Source organism: Podarcis raffonei, chromosome 10 (assembly GCF_027172205.1).
Source record: "Podarcis raffonei isolate rPodRaf1 chromosome 10, rPodRaf1.pri, whole genome shotgun sequence".
In the NCBI taxonomy this organism is placed as follows: domain Eukaryota; kingdom Metazoa; phylum Chordata; class Lepidosauria; order Squamata; family Lacertidae; genus Podarcis; species Podarcis raffonei.
This window is the reverse complement of record NC_070611.1, coordinates 47,496,327-47,523,317: the sequence shown is the minus strand read 5'-3', so window position 1 is coordinate 47,523,317 and position 26,991 is coordinate 47,496,327. Positions and strand designations below refer to the sequence as shown.

Below are 26,991 nucleotides of genomic sequence, written 5' to 3'. Positions count from 1 at the left end.
TTTCATAGCCGATTGCCATTCAAAGACTCCACACATTTGTCTAATCCTCCCCCCCTTAAAAAAAGCCATCTGAGCAATTAATCTAAAGTTAATTATGCATTGCATGAACATAATTAACCTTAGGTGAATTTTTAGCAACCTGAAGGACCTGAAACATATAAATTATCAGTACTCTGAAAGATATAAATTATCAGATTCTCTCAAAATGTTTCATGATTTTATACCCTCCCATGTCCCCTTAGCCATCCTTTCCCCCTAAACTAAAGGTGAAAAAATTCTCCAATCCTCCAAGTCCCTGGTCATTTCAGTTGTGCTCTCCTTTAAGCCTTCCCCAGCTCTCTTAATTCCATTTTTGAGACAGGGTAACCAGCATAGAACAAAATGTTCTGCCTAACCGTTGGACACTGTGACGAAGTTCATAGGATGGGCTGCAAACTTTGATTAATGAGCACAATCAACTAAAACATTAGTTAAAACATTTTCCCTGAATAACTGGGTGTGGCTAGTAAGACCTCTAGAACTCTTGAAGGACCAGCCTACATAGAGTACACAGATCGGCTAGTCCATTTCCCCTGTGCCATTTTTTTTTGGGGGGGGGGAGAGAAATGACATTCTTTCCCTGGCTCTATCCAAACACTGGAAGGCATTCAAAATAGTTATTTGGCATTTCAGAAAAGACTGCCTCACATGACGTATCAAAAAAGCGCATTAGAATTCTTTTCACTGTGTAAAATTTGAGTAATCAATTGCTTGAAAAGCTGAATGGTTTACACCATTTGAAGTTTCAAACAGAGACCTCATACTAGATACTAATAACACTTAGCAATGGAAGCCCGTGGCATTAGTTATTAGGTTGCTAGCTCACACATTACCCAGTAGCATCACAAAGGAGTCTGCAAGGAGCCAAGTAAGAGAATGCCCTCGGCCTGCTGTACAAAAAAAGGTGGCCTCATGTGTCTGGCGCAGGGGTCGGCAAGGTTTACCTCGCCTGGGCCGGTTCACTCCAGCGGAGATCCCCCCGTGGGCCCGCGATTTCCAGTGTCTGTGCAGATGTGATTTCCGGCGCTGTGGAAGCGAGTCCCTGCGCTGTGCTGGTTTAGCGCAGCACGTGGAGACTCGCCAAGCGAGTGGCTTGGTTTGGGGGCAGCTTGTGGGCCGGTTAAATGACCCCTGGTCTGGGGCATCTCAGAACTTCGAAAAAGCACACAATTGCAGACTAAGAAAGCTCAGCTTAGTGTTGAGTGGTACCCTGCAGTTATTACACAAGTTTGCAAAATTATAACCACTATGAAATGGACTACTGTTTAACGCAAAGGTGGAGACCATGTGGATCTAAGGTTCTCATCATCCCTGCCCACTGGCTATGCAGGCTGATGGGAGCCCAGCAACATATAGAAGGCCACAACAACTTTTCTCCACCTAACCATGTTCTCCATAGTAACATGGGAGTACAAGACAAGCTTACCAATTCCAAGGTGAGTATTTATAGAGGCATAGCGGGCTGTGCCAGTCAGGTTTTTGTTTTCCCGATAGGGGATGTGTTGGTGAGTGCGGGCATCTCGGTACTTCTTGGCCAGGCCGAAGTCGATGATGTACACAAGGTTGCCCTTCTTGCCGAGCCCCATAAGAAAGTTATCTGGCTTCACATCTCGGTGGATGAAATTCTTGGAATGAATGTATTCGATACGGCTGATCTGAAAATGGGTTGGGAAATGGTGCCAGGAAGGAGAATATACACAGAAATTGGTGAAACCAAGGCCACTAATAGCACTGCAAGCTACACAGCAAACCAAATACACAAAAGAGGGTTAACCAGAAGTCTCCTCTAACTGGCAATGTCATCTCAAAGAGAAATCAGGGAACCTGAAGTTTTCTTTTAATCCCAACTTTCTGTCCTTCGGTAGCAGGAAAGTGAAAACGTGGGCCTAATCACAGGACCTCTGGAGCTTAATAAGTTTTCAAAAGGAACATTTCAAATGCATTTACTTGGGAGCCAGAAGCAGGATTTTCTTGCTGCCGCCGCCAAAGAGAGTGTGGAAACATGGTACTCAGAGCACCCAGGTCTAAGTGCATCACAAACTACCAACTCTAGCAACACACCCCATTGCCCTCAGCATCTTCCACACTGGCCAATAGCACATACGCTACACACACCCCATCTCTCCTACATGAGGATTTATGCTTCTCCAGCTCTTGCAGAACAAGACACCCTTTGTGCACATTTTCTCCATTCCCCACTCAAGCGTAATAATTTAGGATAATTAAATCTTGAACTACTGCTACAAAGAAGGGAACTGAGAAGAAAGGCACACGTGAGCATAAAGAACAGATTATAAGAACTCACCATCTGATCTGCCAAGAGCAGAACAGTCTTGAGGCTGAACTTGCGAGAGCAGAAGTTGAAGAGGTCCTCCAGGCTGGGTCCCAGAAGTTCCATCACCATCACATTATAGTCGCCCTCTGCTCCACACCACTTAATGGAAGGGATGCCCACTAAGAGGGAAGAGAAACACACACACCCCTTATGAGACACCAAGAAGCAGGCACCAAGGTTTAATATCCAAACCCCACTGTACCTCATAGAAACTCGTAGTTCATTATTCGCTGAATTTACCTCCTCCCTGCATCATCTTGTAAAATTTGCTTTCGATGTGGAGCTGCGGGTGCTTCGTTTTCACACATTCCAACTTAATGGCTACCTCTTCCCCAGTGGCAATATTGGCACCTGCATGAAAACAAAGAGGGGGGGGATGACTATTTATTTAGTACATTTCTATCTCATCCGTCCTGGGAAAACAGCGCCAAATGGGCGGGGTATAAATATCATCACCATCATCATTATCATCCAAGGAGCTTAGGACAGTTCTTTCCCCTCCCCTGTTTTATGCACACAACAGCCCTGTGAGGTAGATTGGGTGGGTGCTACATGACTGGCCCAAGGTCACCCATCAAGCTAAGGCTGGCAAGCGATTTGAACTCCCTGTCTCCTTGGTCCTATTGACACACTTCTTAATCTCACTCCACACTGGATCTCCATTGCACATGACCCGGGTGAAAACGCTTATATTATTCACAAAATAAAGGTTATAGTGCTAACCTTTTTAATATTGGGTAGCAGATCCACCTTAAGAATTTGAGTCAAATCTTTTGTTTTATAATTAGTCAAGCTAGGAGGAGATTAAGACCCTCAAGCCAAAGTAAAAAAAAATGTGATTAAAAAAAACACATTCAAAACCTCAGGTGATGAACTACTCACCGGATGGAGCCTTCCGAATGTGAAAAGTATAAACAAACAGTTGGCTTTTATTAGCTAAATGTTTGTTTGCACTTTTCAGCCTCAAATGGCATGGAAAGCACAGAGACTGTCTGATGCAGTGAAGGCTTTAGCACATTCATCATAAGCCATGTATCAGCTGCAATAAATATACCACAGCCATAAGAGACATTTAAAGTGTTGGGATACCATCCATGTAAAGAAGCCATTCCTAAAAGGATGCATCAGAGGCCACAAGCAGAGATCTGAATACATGTAAGTGGCTCACCAGTTTGCCCACAATTACTAAAAAAAACCACAGCCCAAGGTACTAAATTTGGTCAAGCAGATAATGCATGAACCTAAATAAATAACTAGATTACAATCTCAATTTAGCCAGGAATTCTTAGGTCGGCACTGGGCAGGGAAATTATCTAACCCTAGCTACACAGGGTAAAAAAACCTGGAACTTCACACATTGCATTTTATAAGTGTGAAAGAGACACATTCATCATGAAGATGCAACTGGTTGCATACCTTACTGCTGAGTGTCCTATTGAGGGCAAACCTACACTTGCCGTTGTGCAATGTGCAAAATGGCCTTCAGGGATGAGAGCACATACCAAAAAGAGGGCAAGTGTTTTCACATCAGGAGTGTGGATCAGAATGGGCAGCAATAGGACTGAGGACAACATTCATAAAAGAGGGAGCCAGCAACATCATGGATCAATGATTGATAAGACTGCAGACACACCATGCTGATGTACCCCAGAAATGTATGGAACACCCCATTTTTCCCCACTGGCAGCAAAAGCACAGTAGCTTTGCAAGCACTGTAAACACCAGAATTCTCCTAGCACCGAGGTATCCTTCTGGCAGAGTAGCTCTTGTTCACACACCTTGTATCCTAGGACTCTTGCCACTGCCATCAAAACAATGTGCATATTATTATTTCTGTAGTGAAACCATTTAGAAGCAAGCAAACAATCAACTGGCTTCTTTTTGTTAAGTCCCACAATCAGTCCCACCTGCTCCCTCTCTTCAGGTGCCCTCCTCTTCAACGAAGCATGCAATTATACTTTTGGAAAGATTTTTTAAAATCCCATTTGGTTTATCAATTAACTCACACACTCTGAATGAAGAAAAAAGATTCACTAGCAAATTAAACCACACAGGGACTACGACACACAGGGTACCATTATATTTCTCATTTAATTAAATGTTGACACGGGTGGAGCTAAATTTAGCTGCCACCAAAGCAAGAAATTGCTTAAGTGCTGCACACAACCCTATTTTATTTTTTAAATACATCATTTTTGTTTTGTTCTTTTGGTTGCGAGAGAAGAGGGTGGAGCATGCCATCCCCCCCCCCTTATGGGAACAGAGAGGTTCCACCAGCCAAAAATCACAACAGCAAGATTTGCACTCAGCCTGCCTGCAGCGATTACGCCACAATCTCCTTCCCAATCTCAGACTTGTCATATATGTCGTTAAGAGGTGGCTTTTATTTCAGGACACTCCTATTCTGTAGGTCAGAAGCTAACAAAAACGAGAGAGTGTTGCTGGGCCTCATTGTATGAGGCTCCACAGAATACCTGAATACAGTAGCCTCATATCCTTGGAGAAGTTTTGCTACACCATTTCAAGCTCACCCATGTCTCTGTGTCCTGTCACCTCCCAATCACATGTAGCCATTCTGTACAGTGTTAATTCACAAATTAGGCAAGCAAGTGGCTGTCTCCCCTGTTCAAGAGAGACCTTGGGCCAGTAATATCTAACCCTATCAACTCAAGTATTTGCTTCAACAGCCTCAGGCCATCAACTCCTCCAAAACCCACTTCAATCTTACTCTCACATAGCCCTCTCAGAGCACATCAACGTTTTTCATCCTCATTATTCCTAATCTGCTCAGCAGCCTACCCAAGTCTTAACCAAATCCAAGGGTGTGCTAAAATACCTGCTTCCATGCAAATATTCCCACAGCCTTCAATCTGCTGCTGTGGCCCTAATTTGGATAGGTGGCTAAACTGTCATCTATAAAGAACAGAACTTTACCCAGTGGTCATGCTTTCCCAATGGAATTTTCTTCCCAATGAGGTCTACCAGACTCACTCTGACCAGGTCTTGAGGGGGCTAAGCCAGACCTCAATTTTTCTTAAGAAGGCTTTTTATTCTTTTTTTCTTTTAGTTTTTAAGCACTGCTGCAGAGGCACATTTTTAATCAACTGGTTGGATGGCAGGTTTTAGAATAAAGGTAACATTCAATCCTCTACACTTCTGGTGGAATTTGCTTATCTAGATACTCTAAACACAGAAATCTTTTTATTTTCTATTTCTTTCTCCCTCCAACTCTCAAAAAAAATTTTTTTAATTCATCTCCCATCACTTCTTCTGCCTTTCACATTTTAATTTCACCCTATTCCTTCTCCCTGCTCTTTTTACATCCACTTTTTCCTCCTACAACAGCTTTCCTCTCTTATCCCCTGCCTCTCAATGCACTGATTATTTTATTTTAAAAAATAATAAATATTAACCGTACCTCTTTCAAAATTCTTTCACTGGCTTTCCTGGCCCTTTTCTCTCCAGAGGCTTCTTTTTCTCTCCCTGCCTACCCATCCTTTTCACCTACTTCCTTTCCCCACACTGGCCTGACCACTCTGACTGTTGCCCAGTTCCTGTCTTGCCTCCTCTTCAACTCTGAAGGCTATAGCCTCTCTTGCCTTGATCTCTAACCAATTCTCCTGGCTCCTAGGCGCTCCTGTGCAGTGCTCATGTAAGGAGCCAGGTGCAGCTGAGGGCCAGAACTGAGGCTTACTTGAATCTGGGCCGAGGCTCTCTGCTGCTCTAAAAATAGTTGTTCCAGTGATTTCCCGTGTAACTCCTTACCATTTCCCATCAACAAAATGCAAAATTTGCCCGGGTGGCAGACCTCCTTTTTTCTTGGTGCCATTTATTTACAGTTTATATACTAAATTATGTCCAACTATTTAGCAATTAAATGTTAGGACCGTGCTAAATTTGCATTCCCAAAAGTTTCAGGCAAAAGCAGAGCTTTTAGAAGGTGAAAAACATTTTTTGAACATTCAGAGGTGGAATTCTAATCCAATAAAGCGGCAGATCCCCAGCCAACACATACATCTAATTGTCTTTCCTTGTGGGCAATCATTAAGCATAAGGCATCCAAGCTAAGAAATAATGGAGGGTATTAAACAAGACTGTACTCAAGAGTAGACCCAATGAAATTAATAAACATGATTAAAGTAAGCCCATTAATTTAAATGGATCTAATCTGAGTAAAGCCTAGTCGAATGCCGCCAAATCAAACATACATATGACAAAACATCTATAGCATTTTGGAAGCTGTTGCAGTAATGGTGTGTGCATATAATCTTTTGATTACAATAAAGTGATGAAAGTTAATTCTCTAAGTATTTCAGCTTCCCCCTCCCCTTAAACAAAAGGTTAAACACAAAGACCCTAAGACCAGGACATCCTTTTGGCATGTACAGTGGTACCTCGGGTAACAAACACCTCAGGTTACAAACACCTTGGGTTACAGACTCCGCTAACATGGAAGTAGTACCTCAGGTTAAGAACTTTACCTCAGGATGAGAACAGAAATCGCCTGCTGGGGGCGGCGCAGTGGGAGGCACCATTAGCTAAAGTGGTACCTCAGGTTAAGAACGGACCTCTGGAATGAATTAAGTTCGTAACCAGAGGTACCACTGTACTAAGACCCCTCACAATCTACTTATTTGGGGGGGGGAGCCCACCACACAACATAACAAGGCAGGTCGGGCCTACCTAAGTCCCTGGCTGAAATGCATGTATATAGTATCTTCCTTGGTACTGTTGGCAACGATTCACAGCTCTCAATTTATTCCTCTGCTGTGGTGCCACTGCAGCTGGGTGAGGTAAAGGGCTCTGCTTTCTTCTTCTGAGTGATCCCAACCAGTTAGGAATCATGGAGGGAACATAACATCATGAGAATATGTACCCATGTTTTGGCTCTGTGACATTGAGGGCAGAAGATAGTCAATGCTTTGCGCCCTCAGCACAGGGAGGGAACATGCCAGTTGTCATGGCAACTGCACTATACTAGTAAGGCAGAGCATTGCCCCAGTTGCTTTGGAAACAGGGATGCTTCCCACCTCGCCACACTGTGCTGTAGTGATTTCACTGCAGCATGATGCAGAATATCATCCCATTCATTTTGGCAACAGGCTCGTCGTCCTGAGCAAACAGAGAGAAGGCCCCAATGAAAGAGGTCTCCAAAAGGAATTGATTTGTCACTTTGTGCAAAACTAGCTCAGTTTCAGCTCATCTGTATTTAAACAAGCAAGATTCGCAATTAAAATTAGCACAGGTCATGCAAAATTGTAATGAAGCAGATTTTTTAAAAAACACCACCACCTGGGGCAGCTTCTCCCATTTCTCTAGGACAGACTTCCTCAACCTTTGCCCTCCAGATATTTTGATACTACAAGTCCCAGCTTTCCTGACCACTGGTCCTGCCAGCTAGGAATCCTGGGAGTTGTAGACCAAAAACATCTGGAGGGCCGAGGGTGAGGAATCCTGCTCTAGGATGTGTCATTCAGAAGTCATGGGGATGCGTTCCAGCATTCCCAGAACCTCAGTATCTGCATTGTTTTAAAAGTGTTTTATGTTTTTATGGTGTACGCTGTCCTGACATTGTATGATAGAGTAGTATAGAAACACTTTTGTAAGATATAAACAAACATCTAACCCTGATTACCAAGAAGCTAGGGAAGGAAGAGGAAGTGAGACTCTGGAATATGCTTTTTATGGCCAGGAAACCATTTTCACTCCTTGCAGTTTCCACTCTCAGTTCCCCTACCTACAACTTATAAAAATTATAATTAAATCACGTTTCTTCTCCCCTTCTGGTCCTCCTTTATTCTGTAATCAGTATTGGTTTACCTAGCTCAAGCGGTTTGGTGCCAGTTAAGCTGTTAGCCTGTCTGTGAATGCTGAGGACAGTGTTATGTCAAAGAAATCAGTTATTGCAAGATCAGAAGCACCACTTATTTTGCTTATAACAAGCTTACACAATTAGGGCTTCCGGGGTTGCAAAATCTTAACTTTATAGTCTTGCCACAAATGTGTCAGGCTTGTTACACTTAGCAACGCTCAGCAGCTAAAGAATGCCTATACAAAGGAAGTAGCATTCTAGAAGTTGGATATATTATGCATGTTTTGCATATCTTATTCTGCCCCAAATAAGGCAAGTGAAAGAGGAAGAAGTTCTACAGAGGTCTGAAACTTAGGCCCTCAGCCATAGGAAATTATGCACACAGAGATTCCTAGACCCCTCTGGTGTCCTATAGCTTTTTTTTTAATCACTTTTAGAATACAGTGGTACCTCAGGTTAAGTACTTAATTCGTTCTGGAGGTCCGTTCTTAACCTGAAACTGTTCTTAACCGGAAGCACCACTTTAGCTAATGGGGCCTCCTGCTGCCGCCGCACCGCTGGAGAACAATTTCTGTTCTCATCCTGAAGCAAAGTTCTTAACCTGTAGCACTTTTTCTGGGTTACCAGAGTATGTAACCTGAAGCGTATGTAACCCGAGGTACCACTGTACTTCCAACAGAGAATGCACAGCTTTGACTATTACAATCAAAAGTCACATTTAGATATTCTTAGTTAGCCAAAGCAAGAGTTTGTATGGCACCTTGAAGACTGTAACAGGTTTTATGGATTAGCGTCCACTTTAGATGCATGAAGTGTTATCAACAGTCAGCAGAGATAATTACACACAAACAAACAATTCTGGTGGGGTGGCCTGGAGCACTTTTTTTGGTAAAAGATCATTAAATGAGTTTCAGATCCTGCAGCCTGAGGACTTGGAGAAGGTACATGGTTAGGTTTGTGCAACTACTTACATTTTGGACCCTTGTCCCTTTTGGCTTACAAAACCTGACTGGGAGGGGGCAGCTGGCTGGGCCAGGGAGGTAATTAATGCCTGGGCCACCTGATGAAGGTGGTGGTGGACTACTCCTAAAGAAACCCCTGGGTTCAGAAGTTCAAAATCGTTTCAGAACAGCAGCAGAGGTTCCTTTCTGGGAAAGTTCCTCAAGAGGATGGTTGCCAAGCAGATCCAGGCACTCTTTGGAGAAGACTAATTTTCTACATCCACTTCAATCAGGATTCAGGCCCAGTATGGGTACAGAAATCGTCTCAAGTCGCTCTGGATTATGACCTGTGTTGCGGGGGGGGGGTGGAAACAGGAGGAGTGCGATCCTTTTGATGCTCTAGTCTCTCAGCGGCTTTCAATACTATCAACTATGGTATCCTTCTGGGATGACTTGCTGGGTTGGAGGCACAATGATGCAGTGCTTCCACTCCTACTTGGATAGTTGGCTCCAGGTGGTGGTGCTTGGAGGATACAGCACGCCCCTGTGGGTTCTCCAGTGAGGGGGTCCAACAGGGCTGATTCTGTCCTCCATGCTATTTAACACATACACAAAAGCAGGAGTCATACAGAGCTCTGAAGCATGCTGTCACTAGAAACTGCCTCATTTCTAGTTTGCCTTTTCATCTTCTGCAGGTGAGGCAGTGATGTGCTGAATTGCTGCCTGGTTGAAATAATGGACTGGATGAGTGTCAATAAAGTGAAGCTTAAACCTGATGAGACTGAGATGCTGCTGGTGGGTGGTTCACCTGTAGCATGCTGGAGATGGGGAGCTCTCTTTGAAAGAACAGGTTCATAGTTTTTGATACACTGCTGTTACTTGAAGAAGAGGTAGCTTCAGTGGTGTTAGGCTGCTGATCAGCTACAACCCTATCTGAACAGGTATAACCTGGCTGCACTGTGCTTTACGTGAGGCTGCTTTGAAAAACTGTTCGGAAACACCAGATAGTGCAGAATGCTGCTAGCCAATTGCAAACAGATTTGAGGCAAAATGATAATATAAAGCTGGTATTGGCTCAGCTGCACTGGTTGCCTCTACATTCCAAGGCCAATTCAAGAAGTTGGTTTTGATCTTTAAAGCCTTATATGGATCTAGACCCCAGTATTTTTCAGAAATGTCCCAACATGACCCTATAGGGGCTCTTAGATCTGTATCAGAGGCCCTTACTTAGGTGCTTCCTCCGAGAGAGATTTGAAGAGTGGTAACAAGGAAGAGGTCCTTTTTGGATCTGGCTTCCTGTCTGTGCAAGGGGTCTCCCCAGTAAGGTCTGCCTGGCCCAGTCATTAATGTCTTTTTGGCACCAGGTAAGAACTTTTGTCCCAGGCATTTGTCTGATTCTGATTATTTTGCTTGATAACATATTTTGCTACTGAAGTTATTTGCTGCTGCTTTACTGGGTCTATTCTACAAGTTTTTGGATTTTTAAAATTGCAATGTATTGTTGTTATGCTATTAAAATGTTGTAAGGTGCTTAGAGACTATGTAGAAAGCAAAAGGTAAGAAAGCTAGAAGAAGGGAAGGCTGCAAAGTATAAATATATATTGTTTATATTTTTATCAAATTACATATTATGCATGTTTTTATTTTATACACGTATGGGTATAAGAAAAATGATGTAAACAACGGAGCCCAAGGCCATGGAATGCTATCTGGGACATTTCTATGCAAAGCTCAAAAGTGACCTAGACCCTACACTTCACAGTCAAAAGTAGGATACTGAATGTAGTTGAAGCTTGGTACTGTTTCTTTCAAATACAAATTGGAGTGCTTAGTAAAGAATGACCCATGCAAAACAGAGGCTTGGCAAATCAACAGGCCACAGGATAAGTGAACAGTGAGAGCAGCAATATTTGATTTAACCTCCCTCCATGAACATAAAGGTACAAGGAGGTGCACTGCTTTGAACACAAAATGAGGTTTTTAGGCTTAGCATAAACTGGTCAGCTGCCATTCTATATATTGTAGTGTCGCTGCTTCTTGAATTTTCAAAGTCTGAGTGACCTTCTATGGGCAGAATCGTGATCATGCAAGGGCCATGTTGGGGCAAGTTTCCGAGAAAACAAATCTAGTTTGGGGCTTCAGGAGTGATCCACTTTGCCAGTTAGCCACTCACCCTAAGCTGCAGAAACTCCCACTAGACCTACTCAAAGGAGTAGAGCGTAGTAAGCCTTGGGCTCCCCTCACTGTGTATGTGAAGCCGTTCCCACCATTCTTCTCTGGCCTGATCTCTGCCCTTCTCCTTTGAGACAAAGCATCATTTGCTGTTGCATTAGAACCAGAGTTTTCACTAAACTTGCAAACCAGGATTGAAATTCAGCATTTGATCCTGATTCCAATATTGCAGGGATATAGAACCCATGACCTTCCAGATGCTGCTGGACTACAACTCCCATCACCCCTGAACCTCAGGCCATGCCGGCTGGAGCTCATGAGTGGATTGCTCCCTGCCATGCAGCACAGGGTTGTAGGGAAAAAACACACTAAGTACCCAGTGGGCAAAACAAGCTATGGAAAGCGCCACACAAGAAGCAGCATGAGATTCCAAGCCTTCTTTAACTGCTCTTTCATGTCGGAACAAACCATGGTCTGGCATTATGTGTGAACCACCTCAAAGTCATCTCACGACACTTATGTGCACAGGTATGGCAGCACAGAGCAGTTTGGACCAAGGAAAGCCCTTTAACTTGTGTACAGTTCTGGGAAGTTGGTACTGACAATAAAAAGCACCTCCGTGTATGTGCAGAGTGCAATGGCAGCCTGCTGCTATGCATCTGGGAAGGGGGCAGGATTTCCCAACAGGGTTGAACCCCATTGGCAAGTGACCTAGTAAAAGACATCTGTCCTTATCGATACTGCAGGAATAGCCAACAAGCACACAGTTCTGCAATTGTGGGCAAAAATGGCCAAAGCAAAAAACAACAACAGCCCCTATCTTGCTCTATGTTCATTAGCAACATTCTCTCTCTAGTGGAAATGAAGAACAAGGCACAACAGACTGGGAATATAATATGTTCTGATATACCAGCCAGAGAAAGGAAGATTTCCATTTTCCACGGGAACATGTGTGTGAAGCAATCATTTGAACAGGTCGGGAGGGGGGGGGGAGAAGAGAAACAAACAACCACAGAGACAAAAGTACTGCCATCACCAACCTGTCAGTGAACTTTGTTTGGCAAAGCAGTTGCCCTCCATTTTAGTCATAGCCCTGAGGGCAAGGTGTAAATTCAGGGATGTGATCCGCCAACTCAGTTCTTCACTTGAATAGGATAGTGCATGGCACTTGCATAACACATATTTCCGCTTTTAAATTCTCAGCCATTATCTTATCATCATGCCCGGCATTACTCATTAGGAAGATACGTTCCCCCTTAGGACCAGAGTTATACAACCTGCGGTGCCTGCCCCCCCCCCTCTCTTGCATTTCCTTCTCTGTAGGAACTCCTAGTCCTCTCCCCCCCCCTTCCCATGGGCTTTATTCTCACTCCATCTGCTAAAATGATCAGCAAACCAAAGTTAATGCTGACATTTAAAGAGTGTTGTCACTAGGCTTTAAAGCTACAACCCCAATGAGATTAGCCGGGAGGAGGGAGGCTGTGGGCACACAGGAGCTGACATCTGAGTCACAGCTTCAGGTCTGTCGTCTGCAGACTCAGGAAAAATGGCATCCATTTATAACATCAGTGGCCACACGCAAGGTATTTTTGTAAGCTGGTCTAGAATCCTACAAGTGTTAAGGCAGTATTGAGAATGCCATGTGAGAAGTTGTATCAAGATGCCTGTCCTTTAGGCTGGAGGCCTCACACACATCTTGAAGGGTGGGGGGTACCTGGTTTATTCCAAGCAGCCATTCAGAATAGTCCTTTACCTCGAAAGAGTCTGTAAGCAGAATGTAGAAAGCTGCTCTACCAGGCCAGCTAACTGGTCCATTTTGCCCAGCTTTGTCTACTCTGAAATGGCAGGCAGCTCTCTGGAGACTCAGGCTGAGCTATCTTTCCAATCACCTGCTACCCAAACCTCTTTTTTTCCTCCTGGAGATACCAGTGTGAGCAACTGTACCTTTGTGCATACAAAGCATAGTGCTCTGTCCTCATGCCATGGGGGCCTTTCCCCAACACAAGTTATATGCAAACTGCTTATTTAGCAATCCTCGCCAACATCTTACTACTACTACATAAGCTGCCTACCTTTTCCTAAAAACTGTATTTTAGGCTGTGACTCACTAATTAGATTTTTTTTTTAATGGCAGCAGAGCATACGGGGAGGATAATATGTTTAGAAAGCCTCACAAGTCAAATCCACAACAGGAGATGGTGTCATTATCTCACTCATACATTCTATGTATCTATGTAACATTCATTCTTTGGAGTGATTTTGTCTCTGGACTGCTCAGTCAAGGAGCCCAGAGCAGTGTGGACAATACAAAAGGCAGCAGGCATGAGCAAAGACCCAACTTTCTGTCATAGCTAAGTCCAAAATCTTCCTGGTCCCATCCAGCTATGCATGACAGAAGCCCCTGCTGCCTACACCAGAGAACAAGGTAAGAAGACGACTGAATTTAATGCAGCTCAGACTACAAGAACTCTACCTATTTGGAGTAGTGGTTAATGTGTTGGACAAGAATCTGGGAGATCTGGGTTCAAATCCTGAACCCAGCCACGAAATTCACTATCACAGTTTCTCAGTGTAATTCTGCCCCACACGGTTGTTGATAAGGTAACATGGAGAGAAGGGGAAACTTTTGTGTGTCACTTTGATCTTCCTTGCAATAAAGGTGGGATATAAATGTAATGATAAATAAGGTCTTGCCTGCTAAAAGTCAGAAATGCTTTCAAAAACAAAGACTACATTAAAAATGAAAATAGCATACTTCTCCCCATTTCATATCCAGGTCATAATCATACTTATACCTAAGGCTCATTTATAAAACTTATTTCCATTTAGGTTCCTCCTCAAACCCCAGTTCTTCAGCCAGCCTTTTCCTGAACCCCCAACTGTCTTATTTTACCTGCAACTCCCTCCATTGCTCTCCTGCCTTTCCCCAGCCCAGCCCATAATCCCCGCCTCATTGTTCAAACACAGAAGGAAGAGTCAAGTGAACACCAGGCACCGTCCCCATACGAGATAAATCCCCAGGAAACCATATCCAATCATAATCATGCCTTTGCTATTACAAATAAGATTATGAAGCAGCCAAGACAACAAAGGGTAGTTAGGAACAATCCCGTTCCTTTGCCTCATTCCATATAGATACAAATGCTACCAAGACCTTATGCTTCAGTGATCTGAGAAATCTGGAAATCATCAACAATCCTACGCAGCATCCACCCCCTGTCTCATTCAATCGTGTGGGCCGCATACTTCAAAATCCATTTGTTTCAAACTGCTCAAATGTGGGGGGGTGGGGGTGGCATGAGGGAGAAGGTCTTACAAAAAGATTGATGCCACCAGCCTAAGTGAAAATGACAGTCTTCACGAGGGACCCTTTTGGGAAATTTAGGTGCATGGACTTGTTGGGGCACATAAATACACTCAACACACCCCTATTGGCATTCAAGAGCAGAACGACATTTTGCCACCACCTTTCCTCCCTGTCATTTTTTGTTACCGAGCGGCGAAAGAAAAGGATGGGAATGGAGCAGATGGGTGAAGTCAGGCAGGGAGAGAGAGAGTTAACTAGCTAGGAAACAAAGGGAACGCACCCCCTCCCTCCGAGGGAGGGGCCTGCCATCAGGAACTGTCCAAGCAGACACCACCAGCTACCCAGCATGCCCTGCTTTGCCAAACAGCCTTCCGTGTCTGATGGAGAAAAATCTCTGTTCCAACCTGTAGCAACTCCTGCAGATAAAAGTTCCCCCTCTGGATCCAATGACAATACACCCCCCCAAGCGGCTACTGTGTTCAGGATCACCCACCTCTTTCCCCCCCCACACACACCATTGGTTCAGCAGTGTTGCTCAGTTGAGCCTCCCAAACCAAACAGTCTTCACAACAGAAAGCAAAGTCTCCACATTCCAGACGTGTGTTTATAAAAGCCATTGAATTACAGAATCATAGAATGCAAAAGAGGCTTATAGGGTGTCTAGCCCAGGACACCCCAGTCTCTCGGCCTGATCTCCAATGCTCTTTTTTCCAATACCAGGCTTGCCAAGCAACAAGCAACCTCCCTCTGGGGTAAGTCACTCCAGTCTGATTTTGCACAACTGGGCTGGCATCCTGAGAGCAAAATTTCAATAAATCCACACAGTGGTTGGCATGTGCAGAAGCAGCCAGCCAATTTTTGATTTACCTACTTCGCTTTCAGTTATTTTGTGGTGGGGTAGGAAATACAAGTGCTTGGATTTAATGAAATACACTTCACTTGGCACTTATTGGACAGAGAAATAAAAAAGGTGGAAAGACCAAGAGGAAGGATGCAAGTGGACAGAAAGAACAGTGGGGGCTGAGCCGAATGAGACGTTTTCAAATCCGCTCATGTTGACATTGAGATGAAACTATAGAATGGCTACTGGATCTTGGGAAGGATCAAATACACCAGCTCATCAGACATCAATTTTTGAAGCTTTCCAAAACTCATGGTTGGCCAGAGAACTGGTGCCCCCCATCACTTGAGCAGCGCCACAAAATTCAAAATAGGAGAAATGAAAAAACAAGCTGCCATCACTTAAGAGTCTGTTACTTAACAGAAAAACTATAATGAAATACTCCTAATCAAGAATATGCAGCCTTTATCTTATACTGCAAAATTGCAAAGGCTTCAAGCCAGACATATTCCATCTTTGCCTATGCCCATACTTTCACAAGTGCAAGAAAAAGGGATGGACAGTTGTGCCATCTTTATTCCTAGAGGGCACACTGCACCTTCCTTCATCTTTACGTTCAACATGGCAGTGCCCAAAGTATACTTGCTGACCCCCATCTTAGAAGCAATCATGCATTTGCAGTACAAGCACTATATGTGCAGTGTCAGTGACCACCATCTCTTGCTTGAAGCCTGTCAACCCTGTACCAAAGGCTGAACTTAAAATACAGGCAATAAATATTGTAGCTCCCCACCTGTGCGCCAGTTCTGGAAAATAGCAGAAAAAGCTAAAAAATATGTAGCTGCCAGTGAAGTGCTACCAAATTACCATAATCAATTGATAACTACAAATTACATATTACTGAACACCATAGCAGCAAGTTCCTAGCTGATGCACAACAGACCATGGAAGTACTTTGTAGCAAGGGCTTGCAAACAAAAATATACAACCAATATAGGGCTGGGAATAAAAGGGATGGATGAACATTTCACAGGAGATGAAGGAAATCAGAAGGCATTCAAGGTGCAAGCAGAATAGGGCCCAACGGCTCTTGCTGAAGTAGCCTGTTAGGTGGGTGGGGGTCTTCTTTCAGGTTTAAGAAAAAGCTAGTCCAGTTGGATGCAGTTGGAAAAACCTATGGCTTGGACTAGAGGGACCTGGGTTCAAAGTTGTGTTTGTTTATTTAAACCAGTAGTGGAGAACCTGTGGCCCTCCAGATGTTGAACTTAAGTCACATCATCCAAGACCACTGGCCATGAGGCCTGGCGGGAGTTAGGAACCTGTGGCTCTCCCAACACAGATGGACTCAACACCCAATTTAAATGTTCATATCCTGCTTCATTCAAAGGTATTCTGAAAGCAATTTGCATCAATTATTAGGCACACAAACATATAGGGTATTATTATTGTTGTTGTTGTTGTTAGATACTACTATTGTGGGGGGAACTGCTTTTAAAAGCCATGTCACTTTATGTCACATCCATTTCCAGAACCTCATTAAAAGAGTAGATCAGAAAACCCCACTGCAAGTATGGTCCAAACCATACTCTGCAGACACAGAGAAAGCTACATCCTTGCGGAGCCATAAAGCTCACCAGGGCTTAGACAAAATCACTTGCAGGCTAGACTACTTCACAGGGTAAAAAGGGATAGCGTGAGAAAACGACCCTGAGACCTTGGATGGAGAGAGAAATACAAGTTTAGTTGCTAAATAGGTATGGCAGATATCCAGTTGGAGCAGAGGGCTTTTGACAAGTGGAAACCAGAATCTTGGAAATAAATAGTCAAAGGAAAAGGTGACAAGATGGGGTACAAGTTAATAGGCCTAAGCATAGAAGGATACAGCCAGAGACACCATATCCACCACACCCAATACCATAACAAACTGGGTTTTAAAAATATTGTTTTTTAAACTTTTGATTTGTTTTTAAGTAAAATGAAGAGTATATAAAATTTTAAAATCAGACAGTCCATTTCCATGGTGTCAGAGAGGAACAGGATTTCCCAGTGGGCAAAGAACACAGGCCCAGTATTATGATCCACCCACAAGAGGACTCAAAACACAGCCAGAAGAATGACAACACAGGCTAATTTGTATGTTTTAATTTAGTTGTGTCCTTAATAACTGCATTGTCACCTGCCACTTTGAGGACTCTATTAGGTGGAAAAGCAGCTTATTAAAATCTGAATATATATAAATATATCAATAAAATAAGCAGAAAATGGAAGGTTTACACTGGAAAACTAAGGCAGGGCAGCTCAAAAGAAAACAACCCAAAGCAACCACACTCAAGAGGAGGAATCTGGGAAACAGTGGGGCTGGCAAATCTTGTGGCAATGCCAGAGTGGAAACTGGAGATGGGAGGTTGCAATGTGACACCCTGCTAGAAGCTGGGAAAGCCAGCTACATGCTACACAGAAGCTATGCATGCAGAGGCATCACCTTACAGATCACTCAGAGGGTAGCCCTTTCGGATGCAGCCCTGGGAAGGGAAGCCGCACCTAGGACTTTTTATTTACCTCTGGGCACACCATTAAGTGAACACACACATACAAAAACTCGGCCCCTGCTCCTGCCAACCTAGCAGTTCGAAAGCACATCAAAGTGCAAGTAGATAAATAGGTACCGCTCCGACGGGAAGGTAAACGGTGTTTCCGTGCGCTGCTCTGGTTTGCTAGAAGCGGCTTAGTCATGCTGGCCACATGACCGGAAGCTGTACGCCGGCTCCCTCGGCAAATAAAGCGAGATGAGCACCGCAACCCCAGAGTCGGTCACAACTGGACCTAATGGTCAGGGGTCCCTTTACCTTTACGGTGCTACTGGACAATTTTTTAATTTTTTAATATATTTAGACACACACAAAAAGGTAGGGTCATTCAGAACAAGAGATAGTTTGGACTGATTATGAGAAGAGATCCCTGGGTTGTCAAGAGGAAGACATGCTGCCTGGCAGTATAAAAATGAGCCAAAGCACTGACAAACGTAATTAAGTCCACCATTCTCAAAAGTAAAAAGAAAGAAGAAAGGCAAGCACCCAACCCCCCCAACCCATAACCTGATGGTTATCCTAAAAGAATCTCCACCTTCCCAATCAGAGAAATACAGGAGGTGAGCATTTGAATTCTTTTCTCTGGCCCTTGCACACCCTCAGTGATCAGAACTACATGAGACATACAGTGGTACCTCGGTTTACATACGCTTCAGGTTGCATACACTTCAGGTTACAGACTCCACTAACCCAGAAATAGTACCTCGGGTTAAGAACTTTGCTTCAGGATGAGAACAGAAATCGTGCTCCGGCGGCGCAGCGGCAGCAGGAGGCTCCATTAGCTAAAGTGGTGCTTCAGGTTAAGAACAGTTTCAGGTTAAGAACGGACCTCCGGAACGAATTAAGTACTTAACCCGAGGTACCACTGTATAGGAGGAGGAATCCTTAAGACCCTTTGTCATAACCTTGCAAGCATACTCTACACCAGGGATGTGCAACACAGCAGTGTGACAAAGCACGTTTTGTCACACAAGCCAGTTTTCCCAAGAGCAGCCAGCTTCATAGCCTAGTTGCCACAAGCTAGCAAAAAGGGCTTCCCAATTAGGGAACAAACGTACACAACATAGCGTAACACCTACAGTCCTGAACTGGGTGCCCCCACCGTCAAAGGGGACAGGTGAGTTGAGACTAAGGGCAAGGCTCATTTTCTGCAGGAAGACCCACATTTGACACTCGGCCTTCTATTTTTTAGGTGTCAAGTCCCAGTATACTCTCACAACTATTCGGCCACTAACATGCCCTTGATGTTTCTTGCCTGCTTATTTTGCTGCTGCCATTTCCATTGTTGTGTGGTGTGTTTGTTAACCAATTGCTTTGGATTATAAGCTGTCCTGAATACCTTGCAGTAGAAAGGTTACGTGGATATAAAGGTTTTTAAAACAAGGTTACCTGAAAACTGCCTGCCCATATACACAGACCTGCTAGATTTCTTTATCTGAGGATTCCTTACCAGTAGCACCATGTCTTATGGACCATCATTTGGTAGCGACAGCACTACCCTGGCACTCTTCCTTCTGCCATGTGTGTTGCCTTTTCTTTGTTTTAGACATCTTTTTAAAGACCTTTTTCATTTGCCCTAGCTTTGCTAGACATGGCGCTACCAGCAAGGACTCTGATCTAAGTAATCCATCAGGTCGTTGAAAGCTGAAACCTGTACCAACTATTTTGACTTTACCATTATTACGATAATGTGGGGATTAAAGAAAACGTTGCTTTTATATATCATGTTTTATACACTGCTTGAATACTTTTATATTCAGTTGGTTATAAATGTTCATAAAATAACAAACATGTACTTTATATACAAAATCCAAAAAACAGATACAAGATTTTATAGCACCTTTCCCCAACTAGATGTCCTCTAGATGTTGTTGGACAACCTCAATTATCCCTGATCATTGACAACTCTGACTGACTGATGAAAGTTGAAGTCCAGAACATCTGGAAAGCACCAGGTTGGGTCAGACTGTTATACAGTGCTGAACATATTGAGGCTTGAGAACTTCTACCACCATCTTTGTTAATGAATACAGGCGGTGACTATTTTAGGTGTGTCCAATTGTCACAATCGTCAATGCGTGGTCCTTTTGGACCCAGAAGAGGGGTAAAGGGGGCACATTTATATGCGCTCCACCAACACAAATGAAGGCCAGGAACAGAAGCCCTGTGAGAAATGCTTGCTGTCTTTACAGTAGTACAGAAATCTTACCACACCTCAATTTTTTAAAATAGTATGAATTCCAGGCATCAGATAAAAAGAGTATGTCCCGTCCCCCGTCCCCCAGTCTCTGTCTAAAGGAGTTGTTTTTCCTCTGGCCCTTAGCCTCCTTAGTTAAGAGAATACAAGGCTGAAGAAACACATAAGAACCAACACACACCAGCTCACTATTCCAAAATGTTCTAAGCTATTAGAAGATGCATTCCTACAGTTAGGACAAACTCACCCAAATAAATATCTCCAAAGGATCCACTACCGATTTTTCTTCCCAGCCGATACTTGTTCCCCACTCGAAGCTCCATGATTCAGTTGCTCTGGGAATAAAACAGAGGACATACAGGGTAAGATTAGAAAGATGACCTAAGTCAACACATTCAGCTACCATATGAGGGGCCCAATATTTATTCCTGGTGTGGGGAACTCCCCATCAACCCTGGTCACTGGCTATGCTTGCTATAAGTGATGAGAGTTCAGCAACATCAGGAGGTTCCTACCCCTGGTTTATTTCTTCTTCAATTAAAGTTTTTGGGTCCAGTTTTGCTGCCTAAACCCTTGGGGCTCTCTCACTGTCATAGTAAAACCTTCAATTTAGAAAACAGTAGTCTGATATTTCTTAACAGGTTTTTTTCCAGGCTGGGGGGGCATTCAGAAGATGTGGTGAAGTAACAGTTCAACCAAACCAGTCACCTAAAGTAACCTTGACTGCAAGGCCAACTTTGGCTGCAACGTTACCTAGAAAAAAGCCTCAGTGAGACAGACTTGAACATAAAACACACTTGGAACCAGGATGTGGGTCTCTGGCTAAAACAAAATGTATAGCAAAGAACTTTATGGTGGAGAAAGTGAACCCATCTCAAGGACAAGCCAGAACCCTACACCTGGCATGAACTGGGATTTGGGGCTCACAACATTTCTACTCTGCTTTGCTTTCCTTCTGGGCAGTAGCATGGTAGTACAGGACAAATTCCTCAGTCACATGGTTCACAACCAGTTACTGGGCCCAAGGTGCACATCTGCATGCCACATTTGACACCAGGCACACCATATGTTTCCACACATCACGCTCATGAACAGGAGAGATCCATCCAAACCCCAGCACTACCACCTTCACTTCAGCCATGCATGCCAACTTCTTCCTTTAGGCCTGTGCCAAATGTTGTTCTGGAGACTCCCAGCAATATCCGCTCCCAGAAGACCACCATCTTGTGTTTCTCCTGTCTCCTCCTGCCCGCCCCACCACTGTTCCAGTAACGTGGATCTGTTTGAAAGACTGTGGCTCATTTTAAAGGATGCTGCTGTATGGTTAATTTATGTAATGCATATTTATTAATGTACTGTATGCAGGCTTTGCTCTCCTGGGTGGGTAGGCTGCTTGAAAGAACAGGCAAGGATTAAGCAGACAGGGGGTCCTTTCGCTTGATGGAGTCTACAGCTTCCTTTCTGCTGCACCCCAAGGTCTACAATATGCCAGAATAAGCAAAGTAAAGCGGAGTTCTAGTCATATCCAAACTAATCATGTACTGCAAAAAGAGAAGTGGTGGAGCTTAAAGGCACACATTTCACTGTAAGCTTTAACAGGGCATCATGAACCCTAAATACCCAGTTCCAATTACTCAAAGCACAACAGAAGGCAGAGTCTCCTGCTAAAACATGTACCCAAGCATGCAGGATTGTTAATCTGCAAGGACTACAGAGTTATTCTCTTGTCTTAAAATTCAAGCAGAATACACAGCTCAAGTACAGCCCTGGGGAACAAACAGGAATCAAGAGGTTATATTCGAGCAAGCAGATAGGATTGATCCCTTCCACTACCCCAATTAAACTAGGAATGTAACTGCATATACATTTGACTCATACTCTAACTTGCTCTCCATACAAGATAAGTTTTTTTTATTCCTATAAACACTGGTGACACACGAACCGGAAGGAGCCAGCAGTTTTCAGAAGTTACTCTGGAGATGCTTGATCCCTAAAGGTTAGGAGTTTCCTAGGTTTCTCTGCCAGCTCTCTTCAACACATAACCCAAGAGTACAGACAGAAGTAGGGACCAGCGTATCAGCAGCTAGTAACCCATAAGCAAGCAGGGGCCCAGCTGCTCACTGTGGTTTGCAGTTAGTTGTGACCTTTTAACTTCCTGCAAGAACATTAGGGCTTAATTCGGAAGTGCCCCACACAGCTTTACAGCTGACTGGCCTTCAAACTCATTTTCTAAAAAAGCAGCTGTTGTTTGGGGGGGCGGAGACAAAGAATGAGATCTCCCAATTTCCCTTTCATAAAGATAATAATGAAGCACACACCTAAGTACCTCCAGCTTCATCAGACTTGCTTCCTAGTAAGCATGCATATGATTGAAACATTAATAAGGCAAGCAATGCTTTGGACAGAGGGTTCGGAGAAGGCAGCAAGAACAGTTCATGCCAAGGGCAACAACAAATCAACCAGTCACCTTAGGAATTGCTTCCAGGTGCTGGGGATGAGAACACTTACCCACCCACCCTGCTGCCACATCAGTTTCTCTCCAAACTCTCAGGCCTTCACCTCCTCTATCCAGAGAGACAGAAAGGAATTAAGCCAGCTCTATGGCCTTCCTCAAACTAGAGCAACAGCCCTAGGCAGTCAAGATGCCAGCCAAGAATTCCCTCTTCATGAAACTAGAAAGACTCCCACACACTCTAATGCATATACTCTGCATGAGTGGATGCTTATACTATATTAATAGCCACTTCTATCTCTCTCCCTCTTTCTCTCTCACACACACACATTCTAGAAAGCTGTATTCGAATCAGCAACACACACAAACCTACTCTACATTATGTAAATGCAATCATATAATAAAAATATGTGTGCAAACACACAGCAGGCCCCACACATCTAGCATTCAGCACTTTACAGTACAGCATAGGCAACCCCCCAAGCAAGTATTGTAAACAAGAGGACTTCCATTCCAGCTTTACTTGATTTGCTAGAAATCAAGGATGAATCGAGGACCAGAGTAGGCCACACTGTGCCAGAGCTGACCAGGTATATAATGGATGCTTCTGGGTTTGAAGAATTGGGGGGGGGGGTATTCCATATCAGCTTCAAAGGATTGGGGGAACAGGAGTGTGCACATAAATATAGCAATACTTTTCCAAAAAGCAATGTGCCACAACAGAGATATTTGCTTCCTTCTCTCTTTCCTCTCCATTTCCCTTCAGAGCAGTTACCAAAAAAGAAAAGGAGCTAAAGAAGGCAGATCAACCACACACAACAAATGCAAGCATTAAAAGGAGATAAAAACTGATAAGATCATCTCATCACTCAGCCACAAGTATAACTTAAAATTAAATCACCCTCTTCCAGCGCCAGAAGCATCTTATAAAATAGGGAGGGGGGAGAATAATGCAGCGAGGAATGAGAATTAGGCAGCAGAAATAGCAGCAAAACTTCTATTTACTATACAATCCTCATTACAAATCCCTGAGCTGGTACAAAGCAGCAACATTTCAGAAAAAGATGTGGGGGGGGGTGAGATCTTGCCCCCCTCTTCACCCCCCTCCCTACAATACCGAACCTTCCCAGTGCACAAAAGGAGATAGTGATTTACAATAACAGCCACTTCCTCCCCCCCTCCACCTCACAATACCCACCCTATTTGTCAAATATAACCTTTTTAGAAATTCAACAGTGTTTACTATTGGTGTCCCCCCCACCCCACCCCAAAAAACCCCCTCACAAACAGCCAAAGGTTGGAGCCGGGGGGGGGGGAGAGGAGAAAAGAGGGATACCCGTTACTCACTACCAATTGTTTGTGAAGCCATACACAGATGTTAAGTATAGGAAACGAAAAGGGAGGGGGGGGAGAAGCAGCAATCACCCCCTCCTCTCAAAAACAAACAAACACACACACACACGGACTTGGACATTAGGTTGAGCCTAACACTCAGTAAGTAAAATTTAAATATATATATAAAGTCAGGGGAGCCATTTCTGCATGTAGACAGCAAATAGGGGGGGGAGAGGAACGGGGGGGGGAGCGACACAGGAGCCCCTCAATGTGTCCTTCCGAAAGTGAAGCTGGGAAAGGGGGGGGGGGAGAAAGATGCCTGCATAATCCTTTGTCTCCGTCAAAAATTAAAACACACACACAGAGAGAAAACGAGCCTTTTGTTGTCGTCCCCCCGTTTCGGTTACAGCTTCCTCCTTCGCCTGTCACCAAATTCCACGGGGGGGGCCCCAGCCCTATGCCAGCCCAGCCTTGCGTGCGCCGTGTTGTGTAAGTGTGCGTTGTGTTGTGTATGTGTGCGTTGTGTGCTGTCTGTGACCGAGCGAGAGCCTCTTCCCCCTCCCCCCCGCCGCCTTATCCTCCTCTCTCAGCAGAAAAACAAAGGGACGGAGGGGCCGCCTTTCCCCCCGGATTTGCACCCCAAAACCTGCCCGGATCCCCACAATATTCACCCCGCCTGGAAGGAGCCTGTCTGCCGCTTCTGCTCCCGGGGCTGTCAGGGAGGAAAGGCGCCGGGGAAGGAAGGATGACGGAGGATTGGGAAAGGCGGCCGTAGCCAGCTCTGAGCGCCGCCGCCGCCGCCGCTTCCTCCTTCTCTGCGCTCTGCCTGCTCAGCTGCCTCCCTCCTTCCCCTCCAGCCTCCCTCGGTGTGTGTACAGCCGAGGCTCTCGCTCATTGAGTTTCCATTGAGTCTCAGGGCCAAACCCACTGATGTCATCCTACAAAGCCCTGGGCCCTCCCTCGGAGGTTTAAAGGGGCAGCGGCTTGTTTTTGTTGCTTCTTGCTTTGCGAGGGCTTCCTGGTCGCCCACGCTGGCAACCGCTTTTTTTGAGGGGGGGGGGGATAAACGCGCGGGGGACGGGGGTTCTGAAATGACCCGCTACCCATCCCAAAAAAATATGTACCGGCGCAATTTTGTGAAAACTGTTAGCAGCTGTCTAGCTCACACCTGCACCGCAGTGCATCGCTATCGCGTTGCGCGGAATCCAGAAGAACGGGCGCCAAATGCCTCTCGTCGGGGTAAACGAAAAGGCGCCCATTGCTCGGCTCAGGACAAGAGAGGCTGCAAGCTTCTGCACATATTAAGGTGGAGGGGGAGCTGAGTTCATCCTAACTTTCTGGGTAATAATAATAATAATAATAATTTATCATTTGTACCCCGCCCATCTGGCTGGGTTTCCCCAGCCACTCTGAGCGGCTTCCAACAAAGATGAAAGATACACTAAAATGTCACATATTAAAAACTTCCCTGAACAGGGCTGCCTTCAGATGTCTTCTGAATGTCAGGTAGATGTTTATCGCTTTGACATCTGATGGGAGGGCGTTCCACAGGGCGGGCGCCACTACCGAGAAGGCCCTCTGCCTGGTTCCCTGTAACTTGGCCTCTCGCAGTGAGGGAACCGCCAGAAGGCCCTCGGAGCTAGACCTCAGGGTCCGGGCAGAACAATGGGGGAGGAGACGCTCCTTCAGATATACTGGACCGAGGCCGTTTAGGGCTTTAAAGGTCAGCACCAACACTTTGAATTGTGCTCTGGTAGGCGTCCAACGCATCCAGCTCTGTTGCACAGCTCAAAGCTTTTTAGTAAATCAATAATCCACAGACAGATAAACCCCTCAAGATCAGAAAAGTTATATTTTGCGCACTCTGGACAAAGGGCTGAGATGTGGGAGCTTATAGTCCTAAAGCCTGTAGTGAATGCATTAACAGCCAAATCTTTCACACGATTTCTTTTTGTAAATAACATTAAGCCTTCCTACCAAGCCAAACATGCACAGGATCCAGCTGGAAATATCCCTCTGACAACAAAGGGCAGTGTTCAGTAGGGCAGCATCTGCACTGCATGCAGAAGGTCCCAGGATCAACCCTCTGCATCTCCAGGGGGTAGGGCTGGAAGAGAGACCCATGTCTGAAACCCTGGAGAACTGCTGCCTGCCATCCGTGCTGAGCTGCAAAGACCAAAGGCCTCTTTGTTGTTGTTTAGTTGTTTAGTCGTGTCTGACTCTTCGTGACCCCATGGACCAGAGCACGCCAGGCACTCCTGTCTTCCACTGCCTCCCGCAGTTTGGTCAAACTCATGCTGGTGGCTTCGAGAACACTATCCAACCATCTCGTCCTCTGTCGTCCCCTTCTCCTTGTGCCCTCAATCTTTCCCAACATCAGGGTCTTTTCCAGGCAGTCTTCTCTTCCCATGAGGTGGCCAAAGTATTGGAGCCTCAGCTTCAGGATCTGTCCTTCCAGTGAGCACTCAGGGCTGATTTCCTTCAGAATGGATAGGTTTGATCTTCTTGTAGTCCATGGGATTCTCAAGAGTCTCCTCCAGCACCATAATTCAAAAGCATCAATTCTTCGGCGATCAGCCTTCTTTATGGTCCAGCTCTCACTTCCATACATCACTACTGGGAAAACCATATCTTTTAATATACGGACCTTTGTTGGCAAGGTGATGTCTCTACTTTTTTAAAAGGCCTCTAACACAGTGTGAAGCAGCCTCCTGTGTTTCCTAAAATCTCAAGATTGTGGCTTGCTTTGCATAACATCCAGCCTGTATTCTGGAGAATGTGAGATGTTTCTTTCAAGTCTCCACACCAAAATATTTTTAACACTCATTACAATATTTATTTGCTTTTGTTTGCTTATTGGACCCTGAACCATTTGCAAGTGCTTGTTCTCAGACATGTCTGTGCAGCCATCATGTGCTGCCTGAGGCAGTTGCTTCAATCTGCCTCATGGTCCTGGGCGGAACATGCCAAGA

The 26,991-nt window shown here is 44.7% G+C and overlaps 1 protein-coding gene across 4 annotated transcripts in view; it reads right to left on the bottom strand.

The window, feature by feature from the left end:
• The window catches only part of CSNK1E (casein kinase 1 epsilon), a 50,105-nt gene that overhangs the window by 16,441 nt on the left and 6,673 nt on the right, over window positions 1-26,991 (bottom strand). For 2 of the 4 annotated variants that reach the window (XM_053405133.1, XM_053405134.1), the window contains exons 2-5: window positions 20,480-20,567; window positions 2,615-2,725; window positions 2,345-2,493; window positions 1,466-1,694 (exon numbers count right to left, since the gene is read on the bottom strand). In XM_053405133.1, coding sequence (XP_053261108.1) covers window positions 1,466-1,694; window positions 2,345-2,493; window positions 2,615-2,725; window positions 20,480-20,555 — 565 coding nt within the window. In that variant the 5' untranslated portion in view covers window positions 20,556-20,567. Of the gene's footprint in view, window positions 1-1,465; window positions 1,695-2,344; window positions 2,494-2,614; window positions 2,726-20,479; window positions 20,568-24,396; window positions 24,487-24,690; window positions 24,926-26,991 lie in introns of those variants that run through there. The other 2 variants (XM_053405132.1, XM_053405135.1) reach the window with 2 other exon arrangements.